We start from the raw sequence: 17,531 nt of genomic DNA on the forward strand, positions 1-17,531 counted from the left end.
TTTGTTATGGACAAATGATGAAGGAAATGGTGGAAAAAGGGAATTCAATTATGATAAATTTGATACATTATAAGAACTTCTGTAAGTGCTACAATGTATTGCCACCCAGCACAACAATAAAAAGATGATAAAGTATATATTAAGTACATTTACATATTATAAGAGATTACCAAATTTATAACATTTCTTGAATGGTTTTTGTAATTGCAGAATGGTTTTTGTAATTGTAATTGCAGAGCTAGAGAATTTGGCTCTTTTACAGCTTGCTGCTGTAACAGTGTGTTACAAAGGAGGTGGACTCTATAATAGAAATTCTTTGTCTCAGTTCTGGAGCCCAGAAGTCAGAAATAAAACTGTCAGTTATATTGTTTTCTTCTAGGACTGAGAGAGACAATTTGTTCCTTGACTTTCTTATAGCTTTCCAATGGTTTGCTTGAAATCTGAAATGCACTGGCTTATGCATGCATCCCACTGATTTTTGCCTTGGTGCTAAAATAGCATTTTATCTGGAAGAGTCTGTCTCAAACTGTCCATTGTGTGAAGACATGAGTCACATTATATTAGCATACACCCTACTCCACTATCACCCCATCATAACCTCATAAATTACATTTGAGTTTACCCTAGTTTCAAACAATTTCACCGTCTGAGGCAATGGAGGTTAGGACTACAATATATGAGTTCGGAGGGATAATTCAAACCCAAGAAAACCTTTTAAAGTATTTTCAAATGTATAATTAATAACAATTGATATCTTTCTCATATTTGTTTTTAAATTGTTTATAGCGCTGCACAAAAACTTTTGGTACATTCTGTAACCTACTAGATCTTCCCTTTAACAGTCCAAGCATGTTACACCTAGATTTTTTAATATTGAAAATGAAAATGCATTATCACTTAAATGGAGGGTTTTGTTAATTTGTGGTTGTTGTAATTAATGATATATGTGTTTTGAGTGCTTTTTGATTTATTTCCTCCTTGTCAGCAAAAGTTTGATTTTTTTCCCTCATTTGCCTACATTATTTGGTGCTGACTTTAACTTCTTTTCAATTTTCACTGTATTGTTATGTTTAAGTTTATTATTTTAGAAGTTATTCTTCACCTTTCTTCATGAACAAATAATTTGGTAAATCTAAACTTACTATTTAATGCCAGTCTCACAAAAATATAGATATTTTAACATTTTTATTTTTTATAAATTTAATATTATTGCCCATTATTTTATTTTACTTTTATTGTAAACTTCCCCCAAGTAGACACCAATGTTACCTTCTTGTATATATACAGAGAGACAGATAGGTAATTTGAGATATCTATACATATTTATATATAAATAAATAAACATATATATATTTATACATATAAATAGTTTTGTACTTGTTCTAAAATTTTTATTTGTCTCATCATGATTAGTTATCTGTTTTATATCAATAACATATGGGATAATATGTTCTTCCTCTGGTTTCATACTTCTTTTTCATTGTTTTGATATGTGTGGTTGTTGGTAAAGCTTATGCCTTTAATTTGTCCCTATTCTTTAAAGATAATTTATTATTCACCAAAATGCTCTCTGTTCCTTGAATCTGGGAATGCATAAAGACTCACAGAAAAGCAAGATTAAACTTCAAGATGAACTTAACTGAGGAATTCCAAAATGGCAGCTAGAGGAAGAAAGCAGAAAGCGTTCCTCTTATAGTAAAATCTTGGAGAGACGCTGGAGACACACCTTGCAGGCAAAACCACCAAGAAGAGGCAAAACTTTGACCCCTCCACACCTCCAGCCAGCACAGAATCTCTACTTCACGTTAAATGGAGAAACCAGGAGGGCCCCCAGGCTACCAGTTGCCCGTGCCCAGATGGCTTGGGAGAAGTGGACAAGATGAGCTAAGTGGTAAGTGGTACTCAAACAGACAACCCTGGCCAGAACAGCATAGACCCCTGGACAGACTGACCTCCACCTGGGGAAAAAAGAGAAACTGAGTAATAAGCAATAAGAACAATAAAGACACGTTGCAAAGAGAGTGTGGCATACTGAGCACTGAAGAGGGGGTGAGGGGAATCCTTCCTGGAGCTGTAAATAAACAAGCCAGGCCTGGCCTGAGAGGCTCTGGTGGGAGCGGGGGTATGCGCCCAGCAACCAGGAGCAGGAAAGTTTGTGAGAATGGTGGAGGGAGGAAAACTCCACAGGAGAGGAGGGAAGATGCACTTCCCATGTGAGCTGTAAACAAATACACAGGCCAGAGAAAGCCTGTGCTTGGAAAGGGGAAAGCTTGTAGCAGTGGCTCATGCACAGGAGAGCTCTGAGTAAACAAAGCCTGTGGGGCCAGGTGATTGCTAAGCTCACCCCAGAGAGATCTGCATAAGTAATGCCTGCAGCAACAGCAGGCTGACATCAGTGGGCAGGCAAGCCACAGCCGCAGATACCATTCACAGACCTGTCTGCAGACTCTTTTTTTTTCTCTCGCTACCTTTGATGAGAAAACAACTGAACTACATCTGCAAGCTGAAAAACTTACTGAAACTGTATTGCATTTGAACTTGGGACACTTTGTGGGCTATTTTTTTGTGCAGTGTTGTTCTACTTTATGTGTCCCCTTTGATGAGACAACTACAGAACAACATCTAAGGCACCATCTCCAGGATTGGAGACTGAGATGGACACCAAAATTATTAAGACTGAAACTTCATTGCATTTGAACTTGGAGGTTTTTTTTTACTTTCTATTTTTCATTTTGTTTTATCTTATTTTATATATATATATATATATGTATATAATATATGTTTCATTTACTTACTTGTTATTTTTATTCTTATCATTATTCCTTTTATTTTTGATTCTCAATCCTCTCTCTGTCTCTCTAATGCCTGTTCAGCTTACTATCGATTAGTACACAAATGCTCCCTGTTTATATCTCTGAAACGTTTTTGTTTGATTCTTTGTTTTGTTTTTTCCTACTGTTTGTTTATTTGTTTTTCCCTTTTTCTTTAACTTCTTTACTTTCCAGCTTCTCTCACCCTTCCATTCTAAATATATTATTACAAGCTAGAAAATACTTAATTGCATGCAGTACAGGGACAGTAACAACACTAAGGGCAATGACAGGAAGACAGAAAAAACAGGGAAACCAGTTTCCCAACAGCAAAAAAATTAGTACAGGAACCAGAGGGGAATGAAGAAAACAGATACTCAGATCCAGACTCCAACAAAATGAAGATAAACTATGCCAAAGAACCCAATGAAGCACATAAGAATAATCTAAAAGAAGACATACTATAGGTACTCAATGAGAATTTTATAGAGATGATACTGGATAGGGTCAACCATAATGTACAGGAGACACTCAAGAAATTCCAAGACATCAAAAATAGAGAATTTGAAAAAGCAAAAGAAGAAATAAAGGAAACCATAGAAGCACTGTATAAACACCAAAGTGAAAGAGAGAACATGATGAATAAACAGATAAATGAACTCATGACAGAAATAGACAACATTAAAGAGGAAACCAGCCAGGATATGGAAAACCTCAGAAAAAAGAACAAAACAGAACTGCAAAATAAAACAGAAGGCCAATCCAGCAGAATAGAACAAACAGAAGACAGAATCTCAGAACTTGAAGATGAAATGGTAATTACAGGAAAAACTGAAGAACTATTAATTAAACAACTCAAGACCTGTGAAAAGAAAATGCAAGAACTCACCGACTCCATCAAAAGACCATACTTGAGAATTATGGGCATTGAAGAAGGAGAAGAGGTGCAAGCCAAGAGAATGTGTAATATATTCAACACAATAATAACAGAAAATTTCCCAAATCTAGAGAAAGATATTCCCATACAGATGCAAGAGGCCTCCAGGATACCAAACAGACCAGATCAAAATAGAACTACCCCACAACATATCATCATTAAAACAACAAGTTCAGAAACTAAGGAAAGAATATTGAAGGCTGTAAGAGAGAAAAAACAAGTAACATACAAAGGTAAACCCATCAAAATCACAGCAGACTTCTCAACAGAAACATTAAAAGCAAAAGAGCATGGGGTGAGATCTTCTGGGCACTAAATGAAAATAACTTCAACCCCAGGACACTCTACCCAGCAAAACTATCATTCCAAATAAATGGAGCAGTAAAAGTCTTCCATGATAAGCAGAAAGAAAAACAAAATGTCACCACAAAACCACCACTACAAAAGATTCTTCGAGGGATTCTGCACACAGAAAGTGAAACCCAACTTAACCATGAAAGACAGGAAGCACCAAATCACAGGAAAAGAAAAAGCAAGAAAGTAGAGAGTAACCTCAACCTAGGTATACACAATCAAACATTCAAACAACTAAGACAACTAAATGACAGGAATCACCACATACCTATCAGTACTAACACTTAATGTTAATGGACTTAATTCACCCATCAAAAGGCACCACTTGATGAAATGGATTAAAAAGGAAGATCCAATAATTTGTTGCTTACAGGAGACCCATCTCACTGACATCCTAAGCATAGGCTTAGGATGAAAGGCTGGAAGAAGATTTACCAAGCCAATGGCCCCCCAAAACAGGCAGGAGTCCAATACATATCTCTGACACAGTAGACTTCAAATATGCATTGATCAAATGAGATAAAGAAGGACATTCCATACTAATAAAAGGGGAAATAGACCAAAAGGAAATAATAATTATCAACCTGTATGCACAATGTCAACACACCCAATTTCATCAAACATACCCTGAAAGACCTAAAAGCATATATCAACTCCAACACAGTGGTTGTGGGAGACTTTAACACCCCATTATCATTAATAGATAGGTCATCCAAACAAAAAAATCAATAAAGAAATCCATGATCTAAAATATACAATAGATCAAATGAACCTACTTGATGTCTACAGAACATTTCATCCAACTTCTACACCATATACATTCTTCTCAGCAGCCCGTGGAACCTTCTCCAAAATAGGTCATATTCTATGGCACACAGCAAGCCTCAGCAAATATAAGAAAATAGAAATAATTCCTTACAGCTAGGATTACAGGCCTGCACCACCACCTTGTCCCTTTTGCAACCTAATTCTCGACAGATGCTTTTCCCAAAGTGGGGAAATTGAGGATCTAGTTTGTGGGGACACACATCTAACATTGTTCTGTACCATATATCTTTTAAATAATATGCAGGAAATTGTCTTTTACAGGTTTGGATAAACACCTCAGATGTTATATTGGTTGGTCTACGAGACTATCAGGTAAAAAAAAAAATCTCATTTGAATTTGTACTGGGTCCTTGTTACTTAGTGGTTAATGTTTGAAATCACAGTATTGGCATCTTTGGCCAGTTCCTGCCCATAGGCTCTCTCACCATTCTGCCATTTAACATTATTATGGACCCTTGAGTCAGAGATTATGGCTCTTTTATTGTTCAGAATAATTCTCCAAGTTGATTAATAGTATATGTGTCTTGTGGGAAAATGCTTTTTTCTCTTACTATTTTAAATATACGATGCAATAAATAATCCCTGGTAGGTGTAGATAAAAACCACAGATCCTTCTGTTCTCGTTCATCTGAAGGCCGTGTGTTAGATGCTCTATGATGTTAAGAGATGGCAATTCCCCAACACTGGTCTGTGAAGTAATAATGGCTCAAGCTGACGTTTTTCACTGCTCTTATGGTAAAATGGCAAAACTGTCCATTTTCTTTAGCGGTTCTAAATTACATTTCCTAAAAAGAATGACAGCCTAGGGAGGTGGTGTTCATTTTACAAAGGAGTCTTCCTTTCTTGTTTTCCCCCACTTTCTTGTTAGGGCATGTCAGTTGTACTATGTGTGTGGGGGTCGTTCATCGTGATATTTCCATATATGCATGCAGTGCACTCTGATCACTTCACCCCATTACTCTTTGGGTCCCCCACAGTCCCCTCAGAAACATCTGTCTCACAGTTTGTTTGTTTATTGTTTGTTTCAGTGGATTTCATTATGACTTTTCCCTACATGCACACAATGTACTTTGATCCTATTCTCCCTTGGTAGAACAAAAATTTAGTAATCCTGTGGAGTTCCAGTCACTTACCACCTTAATGTATTTTTACTGGGGAAAAGGAGTTTTGCTGCATTGCCCAGGGTATCAACCTGGGTTCCGGGACTCAAGTGATCCTCCTGCCTCAACCTCCCGTGTAGCTGGCACTGTAGGTGAGCCCCACCACACCCAGTTCATTACTTACGTCTTCATTTTTTAAATGTAATGGTCTGGGAAACTGTTATTCTAGGAATGCAGCTGAATAAGTCAACTCTTCCATTCTCTTGGGCCTTATGGTCTTTAGATAGCCTGCTGGTGGAGCACGGTGATGTGCATGCAAATGGTCAAAATACAAACTGTTCTTTAAGCATATGCTGTCAATTTAGGATGAGCACAAAAGCTGTGGTCATACATAGCCCTCTGTAAGCTCAAGCTTGAAACTGCATATGCTTTGTGAGTTTGTGAAATCCATTTGATTTTCATGTAGAAGAAACTCATCCCTTTTAAGTTATGATACTGTGAAGTTTCCAGTGTGTCTATTGCTGTGCTTTGCAGGTTTCTGTAGGTATCTGTTAGGTCTCGCTGCCCTACACTTCAGGTCCTCTTATTTCCTTGTTGATCATTTGTCCAGTTGTTTCTTCTCATTATACAGTGGCCCTGTCAAGTCAGCTATTCAGTTTTTTACCTTTTATTATTATCCTAATTGCAGTTGGCTTAGCTGGAGGTTGAACTTGGTAGGCAGGCCAGCACTACTACTTGAGCCACCCCGCCAGCTCTTTTTTTTCTGCATCGGCCAATTTTGAGATAGGGTCCCACTTTATGCCGTGGGACCACCTTGGGCCGTGGTTCTCCTACTGGGCCTCCCTGTGCAGCCGGAACCACAGCCCCGTACTACCGTGCCTAGCCATTGGTTGAGAGGGGGTCGTGTGAACTTTTTGCCTACCCTGGCCTGGAACCACTATCCTCCCGGATCTCCACCTCCCATGCAGCCAGGAACACAGACTTGAACAGCCATGCCTGGTTTGGAATTTGTTTCTTTGGAGAAGTTCTGTGTTTTCATTTTCATTTTCCATTTAGTGAGACTGTTGCGGGAATCTCAAGCTGAGATACAGGACACTGAGGCAGTTCAGCAGGAAGCAATGGTTTAATTGTGCCGGCACAGACCCAGTGGACTCGTGTCGTCCAAGGGCTGAGCCCCTGAGAGCAAAGGGGTCTCACGTTATATACCCTTGCAAGCAGGTTACAGAAGCAAGAAGCAAACCTCAGCCCACATTTGGCTGCAGGTGACTTTACTGGCTATTCCATTCCCCCAGGGCTATGTGACCTTCTTCATGTTTCAGTGTTTTATCTCTCTGCTTTGCCATCCCTTCCCCCTGCCTCATTACCAAACACAGCCTGTCTGTTTCTCTTCTGGTCCTCCTCCCTGCTATAAGACATCAGTGTCATCATCCCATCAGTATTTGTAGATGTGTTTTCCTTTAATTCTTTAAATGTATTTATAGTAGTTGATGTAATGTCCAACTTCTGGCCTCTGTAAGATATTTTTTGAGGTGACTCTTTTTTTGTCTTGTTGGAGGCCGTACTTTGTGTTCTCAAGGTCTCCTACTTTTTGGTGGTGTTATTGTTGAAAACTGAACATGTCAAATACAATGTAGCAAGTCTTAAATTGGTTGCTGTTGCTTTTTTGCTTAGTGACTTTTCTGAGCAAATTCTGTGGCCTTAACTGCTTGGTTCCTTTAGTGGACAGTTCATGTTTTTGGTTGAGATTTTGTTAGAAGCAGGAAGCCTGCCAGGTGTCCTGATACCACCAATAATCCTGGTACCTGGGAGGTGGAATGTGTAGGAGCCTGAGTTCACGGGTTAGTTACATGGCAAGACAGTCTCAAAACCCAACAACAGCAACTACGCACAATGGTAAGCCTCCCAGTCTATGAGGGTGACTTTGTACAAGTTGGGATACACCAAGCCAATCAACAGACCATTCATCCCTAGTTTTCATCTCGTGCTTTGCAGAGTCTCAAGATCAATCAGAGCTGAGATTAAGGCCTTTCAGGGGTAAGAGATTAGTGTCTTCTCTTTTGTGAGCATCTGCTCGGGCTTTCTAGATTCACAGAAGTGTGCTGGGGTGTTCTAATCTCCTATGGACATCGACTTCTAACACTTTTACATTTCTTTCGTTGGGTTTTTTTCCCCAGATGTTACCTCTGCTTAAAGGCATTGCATAGACTATTTTTCTCTGAATCCTCTGGACAAAGGGTGGTGGAATATTGCTAGTAAATAAGCTTTGAATTATTTCAAATAAAGGAAAGCTTTACTGTAAGGGGGAGCTTCCGGGTACTACGGAATAGCTCTGTAGAGAGTGGTGTTTTGACAGAGGTCAGAACTTGTTCTACATCTTCCAGTGGCTGCTGCGTTGCTGATTTTCATGGCTACATGGAACAGATATGAGAGGCATAGGAATAGAGTCTTAGGACAGGGCAGGTTAAAATACTAGAGAGCTTGGTCTTCTGACAGTCTCCCATTTTTCTCCAATAAGCACTCTTCAGATTATCACGTGCATTCGGTTATTTTCAGACTTCTGACAGAATGGATAGTGACAGACTTTGGCAGTATTCTCAACTCGTTAGAGAATTTCAGTGAGTCTTGGTGTCTGTCACAAGCCCCTCTCTTGGAGCAATAGCCCTTCTCTGTGAGGCCCAGCTAACTGGTGGCTAAAGAAAAACAGACTGGAGAAGTTGATGATATAATGGGAAAGCTTCAGTGTGCTTGTTCTGGGAAGACAGGTCTAAGGGGAGTTAGGAACAGCCTTGAGGTCATATAGCAGGGAAAGAACAAAGGCAAGACTTGGGTGTTTGCACAGCTAGTGCTCCTGGTGGGAGCATAATCTGAATAATCATCATCCCTGATTCATGACACGAAGTGCTGCTGCTCTGGTGGCAACCTCCCTTTGCTTCACAGGACGGACTTTGGTCAGATCCACAATGCCAGAATTAAAATAATCTGAGGGGGAAAGAGCAACTCAGAAAAGGACACTGTGTGAGAGACAAAGTGGAGTCTGGTTAACCATTGGATTCTCCTCCACTATGACTGTTCTGTGCCTCTGTTGTAATAGACTCAATCATACAGTAATTTTCTTTTATAAAAACTTCCAAAGTAGAAAGTTACAGGTTTTCTTTGAAACTACATATTTTTCATTCAAATTTGAATCCCATGTGCGTTTTAATAAAATCTTTGTGTATTTGTCTGCACATACAATTTTGGAAATACTGGTTCACTTCATATGGTCAGTGAATCACCATGATTATTTTACTTGCCTCTCTTTGGATTTCTTTGCAATTAATTGTAAGGCATCAACAGGAACTTCTGCCCAATCACCAGTCTAGCTGAGTCAGGTTCTTTAAAAGTTGAGCATTTTAAGTCTGTGCTTCTCAGGGATGTTTGCACCAAAACCACCCATTGGAAAGAGCTTTTCAAAATTCAGTTTCTGAGGGTATGCCCCACATCTACTCTCAGTCTTAGAAAGGAGTTAAGTATTTTGAAACTGCACAGATCATTCTGATTGGCAATAAATCCTAAGAACCAGTTGCAAACATGAAAAGTCTGGCTGTGCAGCTGCTAACATGGAAGCATTAGCACTTTGTATTATCTTGTCACTCTGTCTCTTGGTTCTCTGGTGACAGCAGAATTACCCATGGTAGGCCATCTTACGTGATGCTGCCAAGAGAAGATGTGTATAACATCGTTTCTGGGAATGTTCTCAGTCTCAGTCACCTGGTGCCAGAGTAGCATTTTAATCTTTAGTAATGAGAGGTTTTACGATGTGGGCAAGAGCGTTTTAGCTTAGTCTGCAGGTTGCAGAGCATCCCAGACCTGTGAAGGTAAGAAAGCAGCAATTGTGCAGAAAGCTTGTTGTTTAGAGGTCCAGGTGTCTGGATTTTGTCACAGTAAGTCTCTGCTTCACATTTTCCTGAGAGCTCTTCTGATTGTGACCTTTCCTACAATCTAGGAATGGCCAGTACCCAGGGAAAGGGCTGAAACATTTTAACTAATTCTATACAAAGTCATTAAGATAGGAAACAGGATGCAGGGAGAAAATAGTTACACAAGCATCAACTGAACAGAATAATGAGGGAAGCAAAAGCCACTCAGCTCAGGCCCAACTTCACACTGATATGTTTTTCTAGAACCCATTATACTCTTTTTCAGTTTTCAATTGTGTTTCACTTACAAAGTTCACATTGCAGTTTTTGTGCTTCAAGAGACTTCTAATCAAAAGTATTACTAAGTAAGATGAAGGGGAAGGTTGTCTGTTCTGCTTTTATGAAGATTAAATCTGTAAAAGGTCCTTTTATGAATTGCTATTAGTTATATGCACCCTACCCTTCTTTTTGTTAATTTACACCCAAAGGTTGTTTGTGTTTGTTTGTTTGTTGTGGTACTGGGGTGTGAACTCTTGGCCTACACCTTGAACCACTCCGCCAGCCCTTTATTGTGATGGGATTTTTTAAGGTAGGGTCTCCTGAACTATTTTGCCAGCACTGGCTTCAAACTGCGATCCTTGTGATCTCTGCCTCCCCAGTGGGTAGGGTTACAGGCATGAGCCACTTGTACCTGGCATTTGTTTGTTTGTGAAAGACGCACAAGTTTGTAAGTAAACACGGAGTGAGTTTTTCCTTAGTGTGTGTAACTTGAAAAGAATTAGGAAACAAATGATACTTTGTTCTCACCAGTTTAAAACATTAATTATTTCTAAGGATAAAAAAGCTGATGTAATTTTGAAGTGTAATGCAAATGAAGCTAGAAGCCAGAAGGCATACGGAGAGCTTCCAGAACATGGTAATGTCTATAGTGTTACCAAATGCTGTCATGTGCTGTTATGGTTCCTTAGGGATAACATGAGGGATTTTGGTAGAATTGGGTCTGTTGTGTGTTACAAAATTTTAAGTATGGTAGCATTTTAGAAAGTTAAGTAGGAATCACTAAAAAATGTTCTTTTGGTGAGCAGTTGGTGAGTTTATAAGCTTTGAATATAGAGCATCCAAGAATGCCATTTAGGAAACTTTTTCTTACTCTCTCCTCCTTTTTTGGTACTAGGGTTCTCCTCCTTCTCCTGCTCCTCCTGCTTCTCCTCCTCCTCTTCCTCATCCCTTCTCTTCCTCCTCCTCCTCCTTCTCTTCCTCATCCCCACCTTCTCCTCCTCCTCCTCCTTCACTTCTCCTCCTCCTCCTCATCCCTGCCTTCTCCTCCTCCTCCTACTTCTCCTCCTCCTTCTAATTCTCTTCCTCATCATCCCTGCCTTCTCCTTCTCCTCCACCTTCTACTTCTCCTCCTCATCATCTCTGTCTTCTCCTAGTCCTCGTACCTGCCTTCTCCTCCTCCTCCTCCTACTGCTCCTCCTCCATCTACTTCTCCTCCTCCTCCTCCTCATCTCCACTTTCTCCTTCTCCTCCTCCTCCTTCTACTTCAACTCCTCCTTTATCTTGTTTTCCTTCTTTCTCCTCCTCCCTGTTCTCCCCCTCTTCCTCTCTTCTTCTCCTCCCTTCTTTTTTCCTCCTTTGCTTCACTTCTTTCTTTTTTTCTTCTTTCTCCTCCTCTGGCTTCTTTTCTCTTCCTTCTTCTTTTCTCCCCATTCTCCTTCCCTCCTTTTCTTTCCCTTCCCCTTCTCCCTCTCCTTTGTTCTCTTTTCTTCATGCCCTTCCTCTTGCCCCTGCCTTTTTAAATACTGAGTTTTGAACCCAAGACTTCTGTGATGCTAGGCAGGCACTTGATCCATGCCTCCAGAACTGAAGGTATTTTTTAAAAATACAGTCTCATATCTTAGTCCAAGATGAGCCCAGACTGTGATCTCCTACCTATGGGTTTCCACGCAGTGAGGGCCACAGACCTGGCTCATTTGCAGAGGTGTGATCTGAACAATTTTCTTTTTGCCTGGGCTGGCATTGAACCATAATCCTCCCAGTAGCTGGGATTATAGCTGTGAGCCACTGTGCCTGACCCCTGATAGTAGATTTGAACTCAGGGTCTTCGGGTCACTAGTCAAGTGTACTACCTCTTAAGTCACACCTCCAGGTCAGTTGCTTTCACTTGCTTTTCAAATAGGGTCTGTGGTTTCCTCAGGCTGGCTTCTGACTACCGTCCTAATTTCACAATTAGGATTATAGGAATCATCTACCACACCCAGTTTATTGTTTTGAAATAGGGTCTTGCTAACTTTTTTGATCAGGCTGGTCTCAAAATATGATCCTCCTTACTCTACCTTCTTAAGTAGCTGGCAACTTTATTTTGTTACTTCTTTTAATAGGGGGTTTCACTATGTACCCAGATGAGATCCCCCTGCCTCAGTCTCCTGAATAGCTTGGGTTGCTGGTGTGCTGCACCATTCTCAAGAGACTGGCAGTTTTCATGTAAGCATCACCAATTAGGATACTTGTTTTGATTTTTATAGAGAACAATGTTCTCTTATGTGTTGGCATGGTTAGGAGTTGTGTGGTTTTGTATTGCAGTGCTGGGATTAGAACCCAGGGCCTTCACATAATGTAGTACTCAACCACTGAGCTACATCTTATCAGTCAGAAAGATTTACTCAATTCATGCTTACGCATAAGAAATAAAACCAAAACAGAGCTGCTACACTTAAACTGCCAATAATTTCATCAGGATCCTCATGTTACATTCCCAAGCCCTTCATGATTCATGATTGTACCTACAGGGTATATAAAACAAAAATACTTATTTTCTTTCTGAAAGGCCAACATAAAGCATTGTCACTTGAAAACTTGGAAAGACTAAACTAAGACCATGCATGAATTTGTAAGCCTCAATGTTTTCTTTACAGGGCAGCTAGTTTATTTTTAATTCCAGTGCATTTTATCATAAAAATAGTAAGATTCTTCCTAACAATGATGATCCTCATGAAATTATTGGCCTTTTTAAAACTAGCAGCTCTTTTTGCTTTTATGTCTTACAGGTATTTGACTAAGTCTCTCTGACTGGTGAGAACTCGCATACTATGAGGATATTTCTAGGCCTTTCTCAAATCCTTTCTGAAGGATATTTTGAAGGTTTTCAGTGAGTCTAATCAGAGTCTGTCGGCTTTACTAAAATACTCTTTTGAACAAAAGAACACATGGCTCTTGTTTTTGTAACAATTTTTAAATGAATGATCATCTGGGGGACTTTTATTAATTTGATCTCTGAGATCAATGTGTATTGTTTTATGTCAGACCCATTTCTTTTCTTAATAATACTTAATAATATTTTGATTATTCAGTGGGCATTTTTGTTATTGTATGTTTAGCTAAAGTCAATGAAACGGACACATTTGGTCCCAGAGAGGATGATGAAATCCAGTTTGATGATGTCGGAGATGATGATGAAGACATTGATGATGTAAGTATTATGACCCTTACAGATGTTTTGTGTATGTTCTTTATGGATTATATGTCTTATCTGGGAGAAAGTCCCCTTCTTACCCTGATATTTTCCTTTGGCTTCATTATGCTGAATACATAAATTTAGGATATGTTTCTGAGCTTGAATATTCAGTACTTGAATATTTGGAACTAGCCAGAAACAAGCTGTTTATTCTCTGATTTATAATCCCTTGGGATATTTCTTTCTCTCAAAATCAGGATTAGTTTTGGCAGAAGCCGTGCCATAATCCTAGCTGTTTTAAGGAAGAGTACGTAAAGAGGTAGTCGTTGACAATTTCTTTTGTGTGTGTGCGTTGCTGGTAGAGGGGTCAGCATAGTGTCTTCCAAGAATTTTAGCAGTTTTGAGCTCATGCCTTTTCTGAAACAAAATATTTGTGTTAAAAAGACTTATTTGATACAGCGTTGAAATTGCAGCATCCTTTGACAACCTTCTTTCAACGGAGGCATGTTGTCAGGATCCTGTTATTTTATCAGGTATCACTGTTGCCCTAAACCTCACTTGGAGTTGCTGTGTGATTAATTTGTGAAAAACGGCTGTTCTTCCTAGCATAAAGTAGTGAGCTCACAAGAGTACTATGTTTTTTAGTGTTCTTTTGCTGTTCTACATTTAAATGAAATTCCTTGATACACATTTATTATGACAATTGCTTATGTGTTTATATTCATGTTTATGTTTGTAAACATAAACATGTATAAGTAATGCTTAGCAAGCCCTCTGCCACTCACCTTTATCCTTAGCCCTTCATTGTTGTATATGTAGTATATTTAAGTCAAAAATATTTATTTTCTTAAACGTATGTATACCTATCCATTCACACACACACACACACACACACACACACACACACATACACACTATCCCATTTCAAACCATTTACATTACTTATACTGTGAATGTGTGTGTGTAACTGGGATGGCAGTATAGCTTACAGTTCAGTGAGGTTCTTCTTTTAATTCCCCAGTAATGAAAATGTATAAAGCCAAAATAATGAGTGTTTGATTAGACACTAAGTTGAAATTTTAGAATACGTAGAGTAACTTTTCAAAAAAGATTGCATGTGGCATAATTACCAGAGCTTGTCAAAAATGCACAGGGCCAATTTGGGGGAGTCAGTTGGGTGTCAGGTGACCCTGATGTTCACACCTCATGGAGAATCCTTGATCAAAAACAGTGATCTCTAAAATTTTATTCCCTAATGTCTTTGTAAGAGCATCTTCAAGCTATTCAAAGAAGTTGAAAATTTTCAATTCAAGTAAACATCAGCTAATTTTACAACTTGCATTTGTTTATACGTGGTTTATTCATACCATCCTATTTTCTATTTTTACATTATTCCAAACCACTTACATTACTTACACTGTAAAATAGCATACCCTCTACCCCTATTCTGTACCACTATTGTGTGTGTGTGTGTGTGTTTATAAATTGTATATACAAGTTTTAAAACATACATCACTCCAGTGTTACATAAGTCTTAAAGCTATCTAAGTGTAAAAAGGAAGAATGATGAGTAGTGAACATGTTCTTCTAATTTCTTTGTACACTTCTCTTTCGGGACCCTAAGCCAAAGGAGTCTTATGACAAAACAATATTAATGATACTTTCCTGAGATAAGAGACTGACGTATCATGTCACTATTGGGTTGTGGTTTAAGGGCAGATCTGAACATTTTGTCAGCTGACCTTGGTTTTAGATAATTAAAGATCCTGTCCAGACTGTATGTGTTAATACAAAGCTGTGTGCACAGATTAGATAGACTAGATGAGAGTGTAGGCACACTAACCATGTTTTCCAGAAAATATAATCTATGCAACTATTTCTTCTGGAACACTTTGAGTGGGCTGAGAGGGGAAGGGATTGGAAAGACGTGGGACTATCAAGGAAATTTGGTATTTTGACTATTTCATAAAGGCTGCTTTTGTTTAAGACCTGAGGACTCTACTACTTCTAGAGCAGCTCTCTTTTTACAGCTTTGAACATCTGCAAAAATTTAAATTACACTAAATTAAAATTAAGTTAGGGTAGATTTAGTGTTGCTCCTGTGACCAGATTGACTCAAATTAGAGAATTTGGTTTAGCGATACTTCTATTCGGAAAGAATTATATATATTCCTTAGTGTGTATGATCAGCCTCAACACAAGCAGATCTCTAGAAACAGAGCAGGAAGGAGATGCTAAGTTGTATTGTGGATATTATGGATAGTGTGTAACACGTATAAGGATATTATGCATAACATATAACATTCTGAAAGCGAGAAAGATATTCTGGCAACAGAGAGGAATAGAGGAAAATTTGATATACAGAATGTTCATAGAAATTTAAGGGCATCTTACATTGCGTAGAATGTTGTAATGATTATTTTCATCCATCTCCTGTTCTTCTTGCTTCCAGATCTAAGCTGAACCCAATGTGTTATATCCCAAGTATTCTCAGGGTCGTTCTACATTCGGGATCTTGGTCATCAGCTGTTAAGAGTAAGACTTCATTTAGCTTGCCAAGGAAAGCAGATTGGTTTGTTTGCATTTTAAAAAGTATTTGTTATATTTCTTTGAAGACTGAAGATGTTGCGTTAACTGACATGTGAAAACGTAGACGTAATGCTACCATGTGCACTGATAAACCAATACTTCATTTCTAGTAAATGAATGCCACCACTCAGTTGTTTCCCTTGTGACCAGAATGGATTTTAGCCGCTTTCAGAACCGTTATGTTCTAATTATCTGGACGTTCTCTGGAGACTTTTTAAATCTAATTTATAAATTTTTAGAATTCATCAACATAAATCTGCATTTGGAGTTGAAGAATATCGATCTGTTTTTGAAATGTATGTACCCATCTGTATTCTTAAAACTTCGGTATTTTATACATTCTTGTTTGTCATTTACATTGCCACTGTACCAAAAAAAAGCATTTTCAAAATGTAAATTTAAAAGCATGGGTAGCAATTTGGGGTTTGTAACATTAGCAGCTGGAGAAATTGAATACTAAGTGATAACCAGTTATCTTGAGGTTTTAAGGGAAAAAGAAAGTGAAAATAACTACGCTGTTGTATTTACATAGAAAAGTTTTGAAACAAGACAGGTTGTAGTGGTACATAAAACATTTACTTTTACTTTTACAAAATAGGTTAGGTAAAAATGTCATTTTACTCTAATTAAATTGCATTGTACAAGTGAAGAGCCAATCTCATAATAAAAGAGGTCTCTGTTTTCCTGATGCAAGACTCATGGAAATAAAACTATAATAAAGTGTCACGTTGAGCATCTGGTCTTCTTACTTTGTGTTACTGGCATGTTGTTACACGTACTGATATGATACACATACTGGCACATCTGACTAGCAATTTGTATCATAGTCTCTGTTTTTAAGATTTGCTTATTTTATAAATTTGTTAACTCTAATAAAGTGAGGTCTGGCACACAGTTCAATCGTCTACGTCTTTAAGGAAACAGAGTCATTGATCAGTTTGTAAAACATTCTCCCAATTATTTTCACAACTGAAAATAAGGGAATACAACTTCACATGGCTTTGTAACACAAAGGTAACAACTATGAAGATGAATAAACCTGCATTTGACTGTGTCCCATTTTGCCATACATCACAAACACACCAACACCATAGATTGAAGATACGAGGCCGGGTTATTTATTTCCTGAAATAAGTAAAATAAGAAATATAAGTACACGGTGTAGTTTGAAGTTCTTACTCTGTGGAGTTCTGAACACTGACATAGGTGGGATGTGTCTTGAGAGTAAGGACTGCTTTTAACACTTAAGTAAGCAGATTTAACGAGCTGACTTACCGTCAGTGTTGATGAGTAATCAAAACTCACATTTCAGAGTAATACATTAAGGGAAATTGCTGAATTTACAGGGTATATCCTTTTGCCCTACTTTGCCTAAAGCTTAGAATTGTGCTTCATTAGTGTAAAACTGCTCTAACGCTTTTCTTCTAGCGATACGGTTTGTCTAAAGATTCTTTGAAAAGACAACTGTGGTTGCAATTTGTGGATCTTTGTTGTGAAACAATTTTCTTGCTTTTGGTTGAAATTCCATTTTACCACTTCATCCTGGAAAGTCTAAAATTG

At 38.4% G+C, this 17,531-nt stretch overlaps 1 protein-coding gene across 5 annotated transcripts in view; it reads left to right on the top strand.

Annotated features, from left to right (window-relative positions):
- The window catches only part of LOC141419535 (eukaryotic translation initiation factor 1A, Y-chromosomal-like), a 39,127-nt gene extending 22,421 nt beyond the window's left edge, over positions 1 to 16,706 (top strand). For 2 of the 5 annotated variants that reach the window (XR_012444184.1, XR_012444185.1), the window contains 4 exons: positions 1,600 to 1,891; positions 5,191 to 5,241; positions 13,306 to 13,397; positions 15,835 to 16,706. Coding sequence is in view for 3 of the 5 variants with exons in the window: in XM_074062399.1 (XP_073918500.1) it covers positions 5,191 to 5,241; positions 13,306 to 13,397; positions 15,835 to 16,027 (336 nt within the window). In the remaining 2 variants the exon portion in view is untranslated. Of the gene's footprint in view, positions 1 to 1,543; positions 1,892 to 5,190; positions 5,242 to 10,762; positions 10,845 to 13,305; positions 13,398 to 15,834 lie in introns of all 5 variants that reach the window. The other 3 variants (XM_074062401.1, XM_074062400.1, XM_074062399.1) reach the window with 3 other exon arrangements.
- Positions 16,707 to 17,531: the final 825 nt, after the last annotated feature.

This window comes from Castor canadensis, chromosome X (assembly GCF_047511655.1).
Source record: "Castor canadensis chromosome X, mCasCan1.hap1v2, whole genome shotgun sequence".
Taxonomy (NCBI): domain Eukaryota; kingdom Metazoa; phylum Chordata; class Mammalia; order Rodentia; family Castoridae; genus Castor; species Castor canadensis.